This window comes from Peromyscus leucopus, chromosome 10 (genome assembly GCF_004664715.2).
Source record: "Peromyscus leucopus breed LL Stock chromosome 10, UCI_PerLeu_2.1, whole genome shotgun sequence".
Taxonomy (NCBI): Eukaryota; Metazoa; Chordata; class Mammalia; order Rodentia; family Cricetidae; genus Peromyscus; species Peromyscus leucopus.
In genome coordinates this window covers 88,232,025-88,251,027 of record NC_051071.1, presented here as the reverse complement: position 1 = coordinate 88,251,027, position 19,003 = coordinate 88,232,025, and the positions used below count along the sequence as shown (strand labels likewise).

General features: G+C 46.2%; 1 protein-coding gene across 3 annotated transcripts in view; it reads right to left on the bottom strand.

Moving 5' to 3' along the window:
• Aff1 (AF4/FMR2 family member 1) overlaps window positions 1-19,003 on the bottom strand; it is a 165,134-nt gene that overhangs the window by 34,895 nt on the left and 111,236 nt on the right. For all 3 annotated transcript variants that reach the window (XM_037209233.1, XM_028867301.2, XM_028867300.2), the window contains 3 exons: window positions 7,381-7,425; window positions 2,363-2,449; window positions 626-662 (listed from right to left, as the gene is read on the bottom strand). In XM_037209233.1, coding sequence (XP_037065128.1) covers window positions 626-662; window positions 2,363-2,449; window positions 7,381-7,425 — 169 coding nt within the window. The remainder of the gene's footprint in view (window positions 1-625; window positions 663-2,362; window positions 2,450-7,380; window positions 7,426-19,003) is intronic.

Sequence of the window (19,003 nt, the reverse complement as noted above, 5' to 3'; positions counted from 1 at the left end):
GGTTCTCCAGAACTTACAGCCCTTAAAAAGGGGACCAAGAAAGGATCACTTGGCCGCAAACAGAGGAACACTGTGAGCTGAGCTCAACATAACCCACGTGTCAGCAGGTGTGGTGCTGCACGCCTGTAATCCTGCAGGGTGGGCAGACCTCGGGGTAGAGGATGTAGCAAAGGCTACACAGAGAAACGCTGTTTCAAACATATAAAAAAAAAACCAGCAACAACAACCACCACTAGTCATGCAACACTAACTTCTATTTGTTCTGATTTTCATGAAAACGGATTACTTCCAATTGTACCTACAGAGTGGCCCTGCGATTGCTTTCTTTCCTAGTCTCTGTGGGAGTTTGTTACAAATGTATCATCATTAAATCTGCTAACATTTGGGCTGGAGAGATGGCTCAGAGGTTAAGAGCACCGACTGTTCTTCCAGAGGTCCTGAGTTCAATTCCCAGCAACCACATGGTGGCTCACAACCACCTGTAATGAGATCTGGTACCCTCTTCTGTGTACATAATAAATAAATAAATCTTTAAAAAAAAAAAATCTGCTAACATTTACTTTAAAAAAAAAAAAAAGCATGCTTTGTTCTACGATGCAATACACGGTTCCAGATATTCACTTACTTTGGCTTTGGGTTGCAGTACTGACGTGCAGAGGATCCTAGAAAGAAAAAGGTCATCGTTAGAGATGTGTGGCCTACAGCCTACAGGCGACACTCTGCAGGCTTAGAAAACCGACAGCTTCATAAAACTCAGATACAGAGAGGAATAAATGACGGTATGGACACCACTCACTGTGCTCACCTCCTACACTTCACATTTCACTGCACGGCACAAGCATCCGCCCTCCTGTCAATCAGTCCTCATACTGAATAGACAAGAAACACATGGAACAATCTGATTCCTCGGGGAATCTCTTTCCTTGTTTCCTGGCTTTCCAGAATTTACCTTCCCTTCGGTATTGAGCAATTGTAATTGCACAGTTTAAGGCTTTATTTTAAAACCATTATTAAGCTGGGCAGCAGTGGCACACACCTTTAATCCCAGCACTTGAGAGGCAGAGCCAGGCAGATCTCCGTGAGATTGAAGCCAACCTGGACAACAAAGTGAGATCCAGGATAGGCACCAAAACTACACAGAGAAACCCTGTCTCAAAAAACAAAACAAAAACAATAACAAATTATTGATGGACCTTGTTTATAAACTGGGAAGAATAACTACAGTAAATTTGGGGTTTTACTGGTATAACTTCTGAAAACAGTACTGTGGGATTACCTATAAATATGAATGCATGCATACCAGGCCAGACAATGCAGAACTCCAAGTGTTTGGGATACGTCCTTAAGGTTATTTAAAAGCATAATCCAAGAACGGAGAGATGCCTGAGGGGTTAGGAGTACTTCCTGCTGTTCCAGAGGATCAGAGTGACTCCCAGCACCAACATGACAGCCCACACTATTTAAAACACCAGTACCATAAGAACCATTGCCCTCTTCTGGCCTCTGTGGGCACTGTATACATGTGGTGTACAGACATGCATGCAGGCAAAACAGCCATACACATAAAATATATACATATTTCTTAAAGTAAAAGCCAAAAATAAAATGATGGCTGTGTCGATAAACCATTTAAAATCAGGTCCATGATTCATTTGTTTGTATGGAAACCAGGATTAGTGTTTGCTGTTCACTTTAAAGAAAATTTACGAACTATGAAATAAATGCAAGATCTGCACGTGTGCATTCATATAGATGTATGCGTCTAGAAACCCGAACTTAGAGTCGTCAATCTGCCTCAGTTAACTCCCCTCTCCTTGTTTTTCCATCTCTAGAGGACAAATCTTCAAACGAGAAACCAGACGGAGAAGTTCTGAATGCTGTAAGAGATAAAGCCCTATACAATTCTAAGATATTCTAACCAATATGAGATGGAGAATAGGTTACCTAAAACCCTTCTAACATTCCGTAAAAGCTAAATTATGGCCTTTAGCCCGGTCTCCAAAGATTCCAGGAGACAATGTTCAGAGCAACATCCCAACTTCTGACTGCTGTGGACACTGCCCTGTCCTGCACCCCGACTTCTGACTGCTGTGGACACTGTCCTGTCCTGCACCCTGACTTCTGACTGCTGTGGACACTGTCCTGTCCTGCACCCCGACCTCCCACTGCTATGGACACTGTCCTGTCCTGCACCCCGACCTCCCACTGCAGTTGACACTGTCCTGTCCTGCACCCCGACTTCTGACTGCTGTGGACACTGTCCTGTCCTGCACCCTGACTTCTGTGGACACTGTCCTGTCCTGCACCCCAACCTCCCACTGCAGTGGACACTGTGCCAGTTGTGATTTATGGAATTAATTACCTTTGTAGGAAAAGGAAATCTGGACGGCTCGGCTGTACTAGGCGTGTGTATGGCCGTCAGAGGAGGGGGCCATGAGTGGGTCATTTCCTAGAAAGAGATTTGGAAGAGGAAGAAAAAGCAAGTATAAGTGGAACATCCATGCCAGGTGGTTCTGAACTTAAAATGCAGAGTGGACGGGTGATCCACAGAAGGCACCGTCTCACGGGGTGTTTCATCCACTTTCAGAACAACGCCTACACCGGGCCCCACTGGCCGCTGAACTTACAAAACTGACAGAGAGCAGCTTAAGGACGGGGGTAGAAAGGACTGGGCCCAGCACCGAACGCCACAGCGCACAGGCGCTTCAGCGGGTGCTGGCGACGTCGTGCAGCTCTGAGCATTGGAAGTGGCAGGCGGAGCAGGGCGGGCGGAGCCGGGCAAGGCCGCCGCTGATGATCAGCACACTCTTCCACCCAGCTTCTTCACTGCACTTCCGGGAATTATTGGAGTTCAAAGGAAGAACTTTCCTGCCTGACTTAAACAAACAAGTCATTCGGGGCACTTGCTCCACTCAGGAGGGTTCTAATAGATTTGACCCTTCCCTGGCAGCACTATTTGCCTGTTCTCAGTAGCAAAACTTTAATCTTTATTCCCTATTTTCTTGGTTTAAGGCAAGATTTCTAAAACTTACAAATTAATATGCTTTTCAGAACTATCATATTTATGTTACTTTGCTTAAAAGCTTGAGGGAGCTGGGGCAGTGGTGGTGACTCACGTCTTTAATCTCAGCACTCATGAGACAGAGGCAGGCGGGTCTCTGAGTTTGAGGCCAGCCATCACAGAGAAACTCGGAAAAACCCAAAACCAAACAAACAAAAAGCACCTTCAGGGGAAATAGGTATGGCAGATTACAAGTGTATAGTCAGGAACACACACACACACACACACACACACACACACACACACACACACTTACTGAGAGGGCTAAAACGGTGTTAGATAAGCATTTCAAGATGAGGAAACTCATTTTTTACAAATTTAAAAAAAAAAAAAAAAAAAAAGGAAGACGTAAATGATGGAGCCAAAGCCCAGAAGGAGCAGAAGGCTGAGCAGAGGTTAGAGGCTCCTGTCTCCCTAGCTACAAGGGGGCCAAGTCACGTGTTCACACCTGGCTACAAAGGGGACTTGACAACTCTCCCCAGAGGCAGGTAGGTGCCAGTCACCCCGCGCCACCTCCTCAGCACACCACATTCTAGCCTAGTACTGCATGCTTGTCAAGACCCTGCCTGGCTCCTGTCTGAGTGACGCCATCCTGGCTTCTCAGCACGGGAAGATGGCCGGTGGGCACATACATGCCACGCAGCACCGTCCTACTGGCTCTTCCCTCCTGCCCTGGTGAGTAGTCACAGCAACAGGTGAGAATAAACAGCTTCGTATGTGGTAAGGCAACATGACTAATGTGAGATTTATTGGTATTTAAAGACACTCTGCTCTTAACAACGGAGCCACCTCTCCAGCCCCTGGTGTGGGCTCTGACTACTTGTTAAAAGTGAACTCACACCTTATTGGTCACAGGCCATCTGCTTTGCCCCAACTGGATCTCTGTCAGCAAGACTGGCCTGGATTCTGGGCATCAGTTCTCACTAAAAGATAAGCTCTGACCACTGGTTTTTGTGAGGGTAATGTAAGTAAGTGCTTGGGTACACGGACTCAGAAGACAGTGAGTAGAAACAGTGAGTAGAAAAAAAAAAACAACTTTTAGGTAGAGGGCGCCCGCCTCAGGCCCCTGCCTCAGCCTCTTAGCTGCTGACATTGGAGCCTGCACCCAGCATCAGCAATTGCCTGCATTTAACTGAAATGTAGTTTTCAATCCTTTACCCAGTGAGCTTCTTTGCTCAGTCGGCATACTCTAGGTGTGGAAGTCACTGAAGAGCTTGAAACAGCATTCTAATGCATTCCAAGAATTTACTGGAATTGTGATGACATCTGTGACCTTTTACTACCAATTACCCCTAACAGTGCCCGTGGCCTAAGGCTGTGTGCCCCAAGGAATCAGGCAGCGGTGAGGTACATAAACTCTTGCAGACTCTTAAGTGGTTCCTGGTCTGAAAGAATGTCCACACTTCCCTAAATGCCTTAGGCATTAGGGAACTTGGGGCCATCACAAGGAAGAGCAAGTTGAGCAGGCAGTCTGGAGGCTCAGACTTGACTCCACTCCGTCCCTTCGCCCTTCTGGCCCCTCCCCGCATCGGGAGCCTCCTGTCTCCTCCTTGCTCATTTCCCCCAGACCTGCTGTGTTGCTCCAACCGTAAGACTTCACCCCACTATTCACCCCACTTCCTTTGTTCACTGGTCTGTCTATCCGTCTGTTCTTGCCCCTATCACTGCATTGTAACTTTTCCTTTCCTACCTTGGTCCCCACGAAAGCAATGACTCTGTCCTCTTTACTGGCATCCTAGTAGCTAAAACTGTGTCGGGATAGCGAATAGATGAGCAAGCAAGGCCACTCTGTATGAAGCCAGCCCAAGACGGCTGCACTGGGGTGATGCCTACGCATGTTCTTCCAAGGCCCCTGGGACCAGGCCACTAAAACACATGACTGGCTGCAGGTCTCAGGAGTACACCACTTCCCCTTCATTAGAAAAAACACTTTCAGCCTAAACGTGGCCCCTGAGAACCAGTGAGAACTGACATCAAGCATCGTACATCATCCACGGCGGGTTTTCACTCTTAGGGAACTGTCAGTGGACTCCTGGCTTCTGAATAAACTGTTGACATAAGATCAAGAGTGAGAACCCTGGGCAGAGGACACTGGGTCAGGACAGGAAAGGCAGGTACAGTGCACTGGGGTCCCCACTAGCTCAGAAAGGTGGAACAGAAAGACAGAGTTGGGGTGTCTGGGCACCCTTTCAGCTGTCACTTCTGGGTTCAAAATGGAAACATACAGTCTTTGCTTGCATCTTTTGCTCAAGCATTCCCAGTACTTGAGTGTATTAAAGTGACATTGGGAGATGGTGGATGTAGTGGGTAGCCATTCCAGCTTGGATCTGGAAGTTCCAACCCCCATTGAGACTCTGGCAACTGTCACGCCTACGAGGCGGGGCGAGGGGAGGCACCTGGGGACCCGAGAGCTGGATGGGCCAGCGCTCGCGCTGGGCGCTCTCTCGTGCCGGGACGCTGACCAGTGCAGATTGACTGTGTAGAGCTCCGGAGAACACCGTTGGACTGCATTACACCTTCCCCAGACCCTGCGACCTACCCATTACTTAATTTGTGAGTTTCGCCATTAAATAAATATCCTTTTAACTACGTGGAGTGGCCAAAATAATTTCTCCAATAGGTGGATGCTTTTACTAGTGCCCAGTACTATAACACTATCATCCCTGAAGAAAGGATTCAGTTTGTCTTCAACTAACAAATATCAAAATCTAACTAGAAAGCTGGAAGGTGGTGGTACATGCCTTTAATCCCAGCACTCGGGAGGCAGAGGAAGGTCCATCCTTTCAGTCGCTTTTGGGTAAATACAGAATAGACCACATACTGCTTCAGAGAATATATAATTAAGACACTATTTTTTTTTTGAGTTGATAAATGGAGTATTTTAGAATCATGAGAGGTAAAGGCTGATACCAAAACCTGAGCAAGGTAATTAGTTAAATATTCACCGTCCTTGCTAGATGGCAAGAACATCAGCCTTTAGCATTTCAAAACATGCCTCTGCAGAGTAACAGAAAAGCCCCAAGGACAAAAGGATGAACACTGGTGCAGGACAGAGATGATGCCAGTACAGTTCAGATATCTGCCCAAATACCTTTTATAAAAAATTAAGATAGATAGATAAGTAAATACTCACAAATGAAAAAATAACCAATATCCTTACTTGCTGGCTTCAAACAGTAGCATTGGTTAGTATTTTTTTTAATGAAGGTGGTGGATTCAAAGTATATTTGGGGGTAAATATGTATTTTAGAGGGAAAAAATGAACAGTAGAGAAAAATCCATAGATCAGAACTTCAAAAATAAAATCAAACTTTATAAAGAGACACAAGAACATTAAGACCAACAGAAGCAATTGACAAGCCAGAGAGAGAGAGTAAGAAGCATACAAACCCCCTAATTACTACAATTACTTTATACAAGCAATATTTTAAGCTCTGAATTCCTAGGAATTCAAGGCAAACTGGGTCACATGACAGTTTATTCAGTTCTCTGACTTGACGAAAGAAAGCTCGTAGTTCAAAAGAATCTACCAGGATTTTTTTGTTTTGTTTTGTTTAAGGAATACATCATTCTAGTGCAAGAAAATCAGAGCAAGTGGGTAATGTGTGTAAAGGAGATAAGAGATAGAATACAGGAAGATATAGAGAGGTGATATACATGTGGTGATCCATTTACAGAAAGAAGTAGGGCATTCACAGAATTCACAATAAGCAAAGAAAAACAAACAAAAGGAACCCAGTAAGGAAGTCCTTTCTCCCTCCCTCCCTGCTCCTGTGTGCGTGTGCATGTGTGTGCGTGCGTATGTGTGTGTGTGTGTGTGTGTGCGCAAGAGAGGCACACAGGATCTCACTAGGTAGCCTTGGCTGGTCTGAAACTTACAGGGATCATCTGTCTTTCTCTGCTGTGGAGTGCTGGGAATAAAAAAGCATATACCACCATACTCAGCTCTTTAACGTTTTAAAATCTCATTAAAGAGGCCACGCACACCAGGTTTCTCTGTCTAAAAAGTGAGAGAACCAGGATACGGGGCTATTTAAGCCTGGTGTCTCCCATGCTACACCCATATAAGGTGTTTCTTCTCTGGGAAGTGAGCACCTGTCTTCGGTGGCTATGGGCAAGCATAAAACTTGAGAGATTTGTAAAACTCTGATGCAAATTTCTTGCAGTTTGTAAACCTCATCTTGGCAAGTAAAATACAGTAGAGACCTGAATAATGGTCCGTGTTGGAATGGCACTGCTCAGGAAAGTGAGATCACATGGGCATTTGTCTGTTTGGTTCAGGATTTCTTGCAGTGACACACAGTTAATTATGAACTCACCTTCAGAATCTCTTCAACACAGTGAACTTCATTGGAGAGTGTCTGCTGCAAAGGAAAGGAAGGAAAGTTCATTTAAAAAGCTGGATGGTGGGAGCGGTGATCGTGGTGGGTCCAGGTGTGGATGAGCACAGGTAGGCTCGCCTCAGGACCCACCCTGTACCATCAAAGCACTAGTAACTGCATTATGGAAGAAAGAGTCACCGAGTTCAACATGGGGAAGAGCAGGAAGCTGGCGGCACACACGCACCCACACCCGACTAAAGGTGACCGTTAGGTTGAAGGCAGCGGGTGGGCAATGTGTCTCTGAAACATTGTGTGTAAGTGCCCTGCTAAAGAAGGAAGAAGGGGGATGGAAGGAAGGAATGCTGGAGAGGAGGGAGGGAGGGAGGGACTTAGTGAATCTAAGAGGACGCAGGATGTAACAGAAATGGAGGCAAAAGATGGAAGCAGGTAACACAGTTGGCTAACTTCCAACACCATCCAGTGACAGAGAAGCCATGTTAAAAGAAGACAGACACGGAGATCATCTCAACACAGCTGCAACCACAGTGGAGGCCAGAGGCCAGTCACGGAGAGCTCTTCATTATAGTTTTCTAAAACTCATTTTATGTTTAAAGATCTCTCTCTCTCTCTCTCTCTCTCTCTCTCTCTCTCTGTGTGTGTGTGTGTGTGTGTGTGTGTGTGTGTGTGTGTGATATATGTAAGCAATCCCAGAGGCCAGAGGAGGATGTCAGAACCCCCAGTGCTGGAGTCACACAAGGTTGTAAGCTGCATGTCACGGGTGCTGGAAATTGAACTCAGGTCCTCTGGAAGGTGGCTATGAGCTCATAACTGCTGAGCCACCTCTCCAGCACCGGAACTACTCTCACTTCCGCTGGAATTTTGCTCTACAGAAGCACACTCACACAGATGTACACACGCCTGTGTGTGCATAAAGGACAACCAACGGGGTGAGGACTGAGCGACTTGGAGCTAAGGTCCACTGCTTAGGGCTTCCACCTCATCTTTAGCCAAACAGAAACAAGTATCGCCATCCCAGACAGCGCTGGGGAAACTCCAGCTTATGGTCTGTGCGTCCTTGGTAAGTACAAAGGACACAAAAAGGCTAAAGCTAAAATAATTTCTCTACATTAGAAACACGGTACTCGGCCCACAGATCTGCAGTTTTCGATGGAACAGCCCCTTTTGCTCCATGTCAGCGCCGAGGCGCCAAGCACACAGTGAGTACCATTGCCCCTCTCACGCAGGTGATGCTCTGGTCAGTGTGCCACCTCACAGGTAACAGGTAGGTGCAGAGCGGTCTTACCTTGGTCTCCGCCACAACTTAAAAGTGCACTATAGCCTGGTGGTGGTGCCTTTAACCCCAGCACTCTGGAGGCAAAGGCAGGCGGATCTCTGTGAGTTCGAGGCCAGCCTGGTCTACAGAGCGAGTTCCAGGACAGGCACCAAAACTACAAAGAGACACCCTGTCTCGAGGAACCAAAAAGTGTACTATACTATAACATTGGTTACTAATTCACAATTGAGGTTTATTAATCTACCCTTTCGTCTTGGTCTAATCAAAAAAAAAATAAAAAGAAAAAAGGTACAACTTTTGCATCATGCTGTAATTGAGTCTAATAGTCAGGTCAAAATTAAAATGCAATGGGATCTGCCTCGGTACATGTTCAACACAAGTGAATACCCTGAGGGTGGTGATTCTGTGGACATTTTTGGAGCCTGGCTTCCTGAGGCATGGCCAAGAAGTTCAGAGATATGACCAGAGAGAGTTAAGGAAAACCTCCTCTACTGCATCCATCTACCTCATCCCCAGACATTCCACAGGTCAAAACTAGCTTTTAGTTTCCAAAAACCATCAAAAGATGTCAAAAACCTGGACCACATGATAGTGCCACATTTTAGGATAAATGTCAGATACCAAAAAAAAAAAAAAAAAATGGTGTTTTCACCTGGGCATAAAATGTGACTATATGCTGATTTCAATGACTGACCATCAGAAGTGAAGCGGGACTCCTATGTCTCAGGACAATAGTCCCCTCCCCCTGCCTGGGGCAAGGATGGAAGTGGGAATTCAGTCGAAGTGGCCGGCAATTAGTGGAAATGGAAAATCATGCTGTGACGAGGACCCACAAAAGAGCTTGCCCATTCTTTCCAAGACACAGAATGAGGTGGGAAGTAACCCTCCAAGGTGTATTTTCCTTAGAGGTAATTTCATGCCGACAAAGAGCTAAAAGGGGCCTCACAACCTCTTGCTCTGCTTCCTGGGAACAGCATTGGACTCCTGGTGCTCTCTCCTACCCACATTCCCACCCCACACCATGATTCCCGGGGCTCTCTCCTACCCACATCCCCATTTCACACACCCTGAACTGCTGCAGAGAAGGCTGGTGCTCATGTTCTTTCTTACTAGCCCTCCCACATGCACCAAGCTACCTTGGAAGCTATATTTAAAAGGAAGGGCTGGTGAGACAGCTCGGTGGGTAGAGGTACCAAGCCCGATGGCCTGAGTTCAATCCCCACAAGCCACAGGGTAGAAGGAGAGAACCAAAGCCCACTAGCTTTCTTCTGGTCTCTGCCTGTGTGCCATGCCATAGGCACACATGTGCACACCTAAACAATTAAGTGTGAAACAAAAATAAAAGGAGCTACAAGACACTCAACGTAGCTCTAATCTATCAGATGTTCTGCCTCTCCTCTTCTCTCCCCCCAAATTAGAGCCAAGTCAGAGAACCGGGTCTTTCTGCAGCGTAAGAACAGCCATGAAATAAAGCACAGCTCGGCCCCTCAGAGTCTGCCACCGAAAGGAAACCTCCCAAAGAGGGAGGAGATTCTGAGCAAGCCCGTGCGCTAATCTGGCTCTTAAAACCCACATCCTCCTGCAGGGCTCGGGCTCTGTACTGCCCTTCCTGCTGAGCAGAACCAGGCTCTCCTGGCAGTTCTTGCCCAAGAATGAACAACCAGTCCTGGCTAGCGTGCTGAAACTCAATGGCAGGGTTTTAAAGATTTCTTACGGAACACAAGATAATAAAACACAACACCAAAATCAATAACTGATCATCAAGAAGAGCAGGGCTTCCCCTAAGGGCAGGGAGTCTGACGCAGTCCCAGCTCTGACTGTTGTCTCTGTACTCAGCGTCCACGCTCCTGGAGGAGGTGAGCCCACCACGGCTCCCACACACACTCAGCGTCCACGCTCCTGGAGGAGGTGAGCCACCACGGCTCGCACAGTCTCTGCTGTCACTTCACACGAGGATTCTAGAGCAGACTCACTTCCCCACTGGGGTGGGCATGGCCTTAAGCCAAGAACAACAGCCCTACTCAATTAAGCAGAGAATATAGCAGCTACTTATGAAGGGCATACTATACTTGGCACTGCATTCAACTCTTAAACATACTATAATTCCCTCCAATTGAACCATTGATCATAAAATTGATCACTAGGCTTGTTAGGGAGAATTCAGTCCACTAAATGCATCCATCAGCCCCAAGATACACATCCCTATTACAAAAAAACCTTAGGATCAATTAAAATGTCCCAGGGAATGGTGTGCAAGATCCAGTTTCATTCTCGTATCAACCACTGTGGTAGGCAGGCAGTTTTTAAGCAGGCAGACTAAAACTGCGTGCCACACAAGGTCACACCAAAGCTCTGAAACAGCCAAGCTTCACGATCCTGTCAAACTGGCTTTCCAAAGACTGTGCCCGGGACAAACAGGCCTGGGAGACCTGGGTTTCTGTTTTGTGCATGATCAAGACCATTAAGGAACAGTGTTTCTCCATTTCCTTCTTTCTACAAGCAGCAAAGCTGAGTTTGGGGGTTCACATTCCCCTGCCTCTCACTACTACATCATGCGAGTGCTTCAGACTAAAAAAAGAATTCTGGTCACAGTCTGATCTCCGGCCTCCTAGACACCAAAATGAAGATCGCTTGCAGGTCTCCTGAACTTCCTTTAGCTATGCTAAAAGGAAGTGAGCAGAAGAAACACTCGCCACCGAGACTGGAGGCTCCGGCCGTGCTCAGCTTGGCATCGAGTTCCAACAGAACCGCGGTTCTTTGTTTTTTATAATGATCCTATTTTCATTAAGGCTTACCAGGAAATGGGGCCACAGAGGGTGGACACTGAAGAGGGGAGCCAAAAGATTCCAGCTTCTCTAAGGTGGCTTTGCTCACGACCTACTCAGTGATCTTGGATAAAATTCAACCTCTTAGGACTATTTCCTTATTGTGATAGAGGAGAATATTACCACATCTTAGCCACTTCACAGGCGCGGTGTGAAGTCAAGTGTGCTGCCATGGGACTTTAAAAGCAGGCAGAAGGAATCAACCTAAGGGATGCGCAGCGCCAACATCAATTAGTGACTGTGTCAGAAGAACTTCCACCCAGCTCTTCCCAGCAGCCTTTCTTCCTGCCCCTTGGGTTGTGATCTGCTGCTTCCCTACCCCACTGGCTCAATGAGCGGGGTGTCCCTGCCTGGAACAATCTTCCCATTCCCGCCACCTGCTCAACTGACCCTCAGGGACAAAGAAAACGTACCCAGCTGCTCCCCTTTGCCCAGGTTGCCAAGGAGTTCCCCAGACCACTCCAGAGGCACCCTCTGTTACAGATGACTCCCCTAGAGCAGCCTACTGTATCACTGTGGCCCCCCAGACTCATCTATACTCCATTATGTTAACACTCTGCTTCTTCTAGGCTACAAGTTCTCTGAAAGCAGGGGCCGGCCACCCGACCCCCACCCCAGACTCGACCACACACCACCTGCTGCATAAATGCCACCAACAGCATGTGCTGGTGTTTCCGTTCTGATTTCTGGGGCAGAGACATGACTTGGTGCTTCTCCAGAGGACCTGGGTAGGACCTCCCAAGCACCCATATCTACAGCTCCAGTTCCAGAGGAGCCCATGACCTCTTCTGGCCTCCATGGCCACCAGGCATGCACAGGACACACAAACACACATGCAGGAAAAACACCATACACACAAAAGAAAAATTTAAAAATGAGATGTTTTAAACATGAGGGCTTTGGAAACACGGTAGGTGCCGTAGGCTGGTTGAATCAGAAATCAACACCTGAGCTAACTATGTAGAAACAGGCCCTGAAAGGGCGTGGAGCTAACCATCTGCCCCTGTATCTCCTCAGAAACACGCAGACGACTAAATTTAAAAAAGAAAAAAAAGTCCCCAGATTGGATTGGCAACCAGCCCGAAGGCTGACAATACCTCACCTACGCCACAGGTCATGGGCAGAGGGGGCGGAGAGCTCAGAACTCCAGCATCAGCTTGGCTGATGGCTCCCACAAAGGGGGCTGGAGGGGAGGAGGGAGGAGGGAGGGAGAGTGTGTGTGTGCTCACTGTGCAGGAGCACGCGTGTGCGCTCACCGCGCAGGGGCCAGGGTTGCCGGTGGGTGTCTTCCCACATGGCTCTCACCAAACCTGGTGCTTCCGGTCTACAGGAGGCTGGCTGGTGAGGCAGGCCCTTCTGTGTCCTAGCTGTCCAGGAACTTGCTCTGTAGACCAGGCTGGGCTCAGACTCAGAGATCTGCCTGCCTCTGCCTCCCGAGTGCTAGGGTAAAAATGCATGTGCCACCACTGCCCAGATTCTCTTTTAAACTTTTAAATCCTAAACCATTAAATATATTACTTGGCTATGGCAAAAAAAAAAAAAAAAAAAAAAAAAAAAAAAAAAAAAAAAAAAAAAAAAAACCAGGCAGGAGGATGAATCTGAGTTCAAGGCCAGCCTGGTCAACAGAGTAAGTTCCATGACAGCCAGGACTACATGGAGAAACCTTGTCTCTAAAAAGAAAAAAACAAAAAACAAAAACAAAAAAAACAACCAACTCACAAACATTAGATTGAAATAAAAAAAGATGAAAACTCCTAGAAGTCCAGCCACCTGTCTTCGGCTCCTGGACCTTTATAAACCTCCTCTATGGAACTGCCCTTCTCCTGTCTCAGGTGTGTGTGTGTGTGTGTGTGTGTGTGTGTGTGTCTGTCTGTCTGTCCTCAGCAGTGCCTGGCCATTGAACCCTACTCACCACACACAGCACGGCACTGAATTGCTGCCGACAGACTGGCAGCCACCTTCCCAGAGTGGACATGATGCATACGAACAGGGCCCAGGTCTGCTCTCACTTCCCAGAGGAAATCGGAAAGTCCTTGAGAGAAAGGCAATTTTTGGCTCCCTTTCTAGCAGTTAAACTGAAGTACTGAACAAGGGACCAAGCTTGCTTCTTGTGTGAGGACCTCAGCTGGGCTTTCCAGAACCCACCATAAGGGTGGGCCCAGTAACACACATCTGTAACCCTGGGACTCCCAAGGCAAGACAGGACGTGGTGACGGGCGAATCTGTGGAAAAACGTGAGGTCAGCTAGCCTGGCACACACAGATAAGAACAGAGAGACCACATGGTAAGTAGAGGCTGTGCTCTGACATATGGCCCCGCGGCACATGCTTGCTCCAAGTGCATACGTACATGCTGGTGCACACATGCATATCACACACACTAAACATATGAACTAGGAAGTAAGTACTGAATGTACATATGTGTGAAATACACAAAGCCTGGAAAGAGTGTTACGAGGAAGAAATAAAATAGTGTGTGTTAAAATCTGTGCCATACAAATAAATAGATGCAATTATATGAAGATACCATAATCATCACTTCTAAGAAAGATTAGAGTCGGAAACCAAAGGGCCTGACTGAACAAGGCCTGACATAATGTTAATTGTACTCTGTGAATAAGCAGTAAATCACCTAAGTCGGCTCCAAGAACACCGCCTGGGTGTGCCTACTTCAGCTGGAAGGCATTATGGCACCACAGTCCCTGGGCAACTGTCTGTATGTCAATCTCTACACACCAAACTTTAGGATAAGAATTTGAGGCTTCTAGATGGATGCGTGGGCACACATATAGGCCAATTAAAAACAATAGCCACAACACATGTGCACACGTACACACACAGACCCAAGGGTGTTTAAGGCTATTAATGAAAGAGAACTACTAAATAAGGCACCCTAAAAAGTTTTCTTTAATTGAAAGTATGCTATGCAAGTTGCATTTAACTTTTAAACTCTTCCTTTAAAGATTATTAATTGGGCTGGAAAGATGGATCAGCTGTGAAGAGCACAGACTGCTTTTGAAGAGGACCCAAATTCACCTACTTGGAACAGCTCACATCTCTCTCCATGGGCACTGCTCAGGTAGAGAGATACCAACACACACACATCATTTTAAAAACATATTTTGTATTAAACGTGTTTCATCTCCCTAAAAAATGTCCCCAAAAAGTGGACAGGTTTTTTTGGTTTTTTTTTTAAGCTTATATTTGTTTGTGTACATGTGTATGCATGTACCTGTGTGAATGCATACACATGTGGGTATGTATGAGTCAGAGGGCAATTCACAGGCACAGGGTCTCTCCTTCCACAATACGGGTCATTGGGCTTGGTGGCAGCTATCTGCTCACTGGGCCATCTTATTGGCCCCTAAATAGTGAGAAGTTCTTTGTTGTTGTTGTTTTTGTTTTAAACAGGTTGTTTCAAGTTTTTTGTTTGGTTGGTTGTTTTTTGTTTTTTGTTTTTTTTTTTTTTTTTGATGCTAGGGATTGAAGAGTGCTAAGCACACATTCAACCACTGAGCTACATCCACAGGAGCCCTAGATCCGTGGTAAGAAATGAAAACCACTGGTAAGAAGTGATTTGTGCACACACAAAATCATTCATGTCCCTAAACACCTCTCTGTAGCATCCGACTGCGTGCCCGACACAGAGATTAGCACACATCTGATTGGACAGCACTTGCAGAAATCTTTCCAGTTCTCCAAACAACTTTTTAGAAGAGGGATGTATTAAAAGACTGAAAGTATGGTGAAGAGGTACCGTGGTGGTACAGGTCTGCGATGCCAGCTCCCAGGAGGCCCAGGCCAATCTTCAACTACACAAAGGACGAAGAGGAACCCACAGGCCACTTGTGATTATTCACTTCCCAACAAAACCTGCTGCGGGAGACGGCACAGCTTCCCTGGGGGAGAATCTGGAGGAGGAGGGGGAGGAGAAGGAGACAACACTTGTGCTCTTCTCTCAAAGTTTTCCCTCACGTTCAGCTCCATGTCTCGTAATCAATGTGTTCTCATCGGTCTCCTCCAATCGGGTGGGGTAAAGGTAGGGTGTGTGTCCCTGGGAAGCAGGAGATCAAAAGACCCCAGTCTGTCTGCACTGGAGCCCACGTTAGTCAGGAAATGACAGCCCACAGCCGGACTTGTTTAAGGTACACTTTTAGGGAAACTGCTCCTCTAGCCACAAACCATGGCATCCTTCTGACTTTGAAACTAAAGCAAAGGTGGGCTAAAAATGGGGGGAAGGGTAAAAAACAAAACACGGAAACTTTTATGAACCCTTCCCGGAAGCAGCCCTTAGAGACCAATAAGAGTAATTGGACAACTCTGTGTTCCTTCCCAGGAAGCTAGACAGAAGCGTTTGCTTTCACTGGTGTCATAGAGAGGGTTCATTTTCCTAAAACACACATGCTGTGGGACGGTCTGTATGTCAAATTGGTCTGATTGGTCAATAAACAAAACACTGATTGGCCAGTGGCCAGGCAGGAAGTATAGGCAGGACTAACAGAGAGGAGAAAAGAAAGAACAGGAAGGTGGAAGGAGTCACTGCCAGCCGCTGCCGTGACAAGCAGCATGTGAAGATGCCGGTAAACCACGAGCCACGTGGCAAGGTATAGATTTATAGAAATGGATTAATTTAAGCTGTAAGAACAGTTAGCAAGAAGCCTGCCACGGCCATACAGTTTGTAAGCAATATAAGTCTCTGTGTTTACTTGGTTGGGCCTGAGCGGCTGTGGGACTGGCGGGTGACAAAGATTTGTCCTGACTGTGGGCAAGGCAGGAAAACTCAAGCTACACACATGAAAACATTGTGAAAATCTCAATCTGAAATAACTGAACTTTTCCATCCTGGAAATTCTGTTTAGAGTTTTGTTAAAAGGAAGCAACACCAATAATTCTGAAACTCAGGATTCTGATTCTCGCGGTCTGGATTCAACAAATAAAAGCACACAAACCCAAGGGTGTTTAAGGCTATTAATGAAAGAGAACTACTAAATAAGGCACCCTAAACAGTTTTCTTTAATTGAAAGTATGCTATGCAAGTTGCATTTAACTGTTAAACTCTTCCTTTAAAGATTATTAATTGGGCTGGAAAGATGGATCAGCTGTGAAGAGCACAGACTGCTTTTGAAGAGGACCATATAGAACTGTAAACATTAACCGGACACAAATATGGTAATAATAATATGGGGCCATGGCAAAAGTGCCACCATCCCGAATTTCTAGCACCATTCCTTCTCACGGGATTCTGAGTTCTCAGGTGTTTGGTAGCATTTTCAGTGAAGCCAATGAAACAGTACTGACTAGTGTTGATGCATCTGTACCAGCTGGTTAAGTAACCTCTCAGTACAAAGCGAGGGATGTGTTTAAAGTCACTTGGAAGTGGTGCCTGGGTAAACAGACAGTCAAGCAACAGCAACATCACCACCCCACTATTAGAGAGCATGTCGCCCCTCACTTTTCAGCTTCCTGACTGACTGTGAATTATCACCATTCGCCACGTAGTGTGGGGAGCTGAGATCCTCAAGGGGGTGCGCCTCTAAAACACTGGACTTTTGATGAGAGATCACATGAGGCCCCCGTGAAGCCCATTGTGGGTACAGCAACCATGAATGATTTAGTGAGGATGGCTAATGAGGCACTAAAGGGCGGGGGGGGGGGGGGGGCACCAAATCACCACAGAGAACAAGTCTAGACACCTCACTGCAGTGATTAAAAAGAAAAAAAGACACGTTGTTTCAAACGGCCTAAACTCTAGGATCTGTTTCTCCTTCTGAAACCCAATTCTACTTCCTAAAGTGCCCTCAGAGTGTGTGCCTGAGAGACTGCTTTGAGTGTGAACATCAATTGTGCAAAGATGAGTACTTCTTCAAGGAGAGCGTGTCACAATATGAACTCACAATTGGATATGTTGTCATTGTGCGCTCTATACGACCTCTGTGCTGCCCACATACGTGTGCACAGGCACACATGCACACGCTGTCCCTCCTGCTGCTCCCGTCTCTCACAGATCATACTGACATACAGTTCTCATCCAAGACAACAGTATTACATTACTTTGTCAATCATGGGATGTTTACAAAGACTTAAACCTGCTCTTCCTTTTAAGTGTTCACGTCTGTCACATTTAAGTGGCACAAGGTGTTTGGAAACAATGTTTAATTCTGAGTTTCATGGGTGGTTTTCTTGTTTTGTTTTGTTTTGTTTTAATAGCTAAGTATAAGCTGAGGCTACGGAGGTATCTAAATGAAAGGGACTGGGTGGGACTTTCAGCCAGTTTCTGGAGGAGGTTGAAAGAAGCTGAAGTCATAGGAATGAGATAAACCATTTAATCCATGCCTTGTCAGGACGAACGCAGAGGTTTTATCCCGGGTTTACCAAGGCAGTAATCACAACGTCTCCCCCAGGCTAGGTCTTGCTTCTCTGTCTCCTGGCATCGATTATTTTCAAAAACAAAAACCAGAATCCAGCAGTGGCGGGGGAAGGAGGGGAAGAAAATTACTGCAGTGCTGGGCCAGAGGTATGAATACTTCGAGCAAACAAACAGCTGGAAACTCCGCTGGGGATTACGGATACTGTAACAGACACAGGAGGAGGAAGAGCCGGCCTTCACTTCCACATACTTAACAAGAAACAAATGAATCCGTACAGTATCAGAAAATCACCTTGGGAAAGTAGCACTTATTACCGTGCATGGGACTAGCAAGTACAAGACCCTTCCTGGGTTCAATCCCCAGTACCAGAAAAAGAAAAAAAAAAAGGGGGGGGGAAAGGCTTTTAAAAAGTGCTGTCAGAATTTTATAAGTGGTTATAAATCATTTGTTTAAGCCTAACAAGAGGCACCTAAATTTAAACTATGTTTTGCTTTTGTACAGCCTGTTTAAAACCAAATTCAAGTAGATGTGGCATGCAAGCCTGTGCCTACCGGTTTAACTGGAGACTAAGAACAGGGTGTGTGAAGTCCAGATGGATCCGGTTTACACAGTGAGGCCCTGCCTCTCTCAAAGGAGGGAGGGAGGGAAGGAGGGAGGGAAGGAGGGAGGGAGGGAGGGAGAGAGGGAGGGAGAGAGGGAGGGAGGGATGAAACAAAGGAGGAATTTAGAAGAAACCTAGTCATCACACTGAATCCCAGAAAAGACTTAGTCTTTTCCTGGCTTATCTTCATATATAAATGTGTCCTGGAAGGATAGAGAAACTAAGTAAGACTTCAGCATAGGTCACCTGCTAGTCATTTACTGACCAATCAAAAATGAAAATATACTTTGTAGTAAAGTTCTGAATAAATACTTAATGTTCCTCAATCTTACTTAATAAACACAGGAGCAAGGTAAAGGCCAGGTGTGGAATAGCATACAGGGATTGCCACAAGTTCAAGGTCTGGCCTCATAAGCAAGACCTCGTCTCAAAACAACCTTGTTTTAAACCAGCATTTAAAATGCGAGGGGGAGAAATTACCTTTAAAGTACTATAAATATTTTCTGATTGTAAGCTATTCACTACAATTTTAA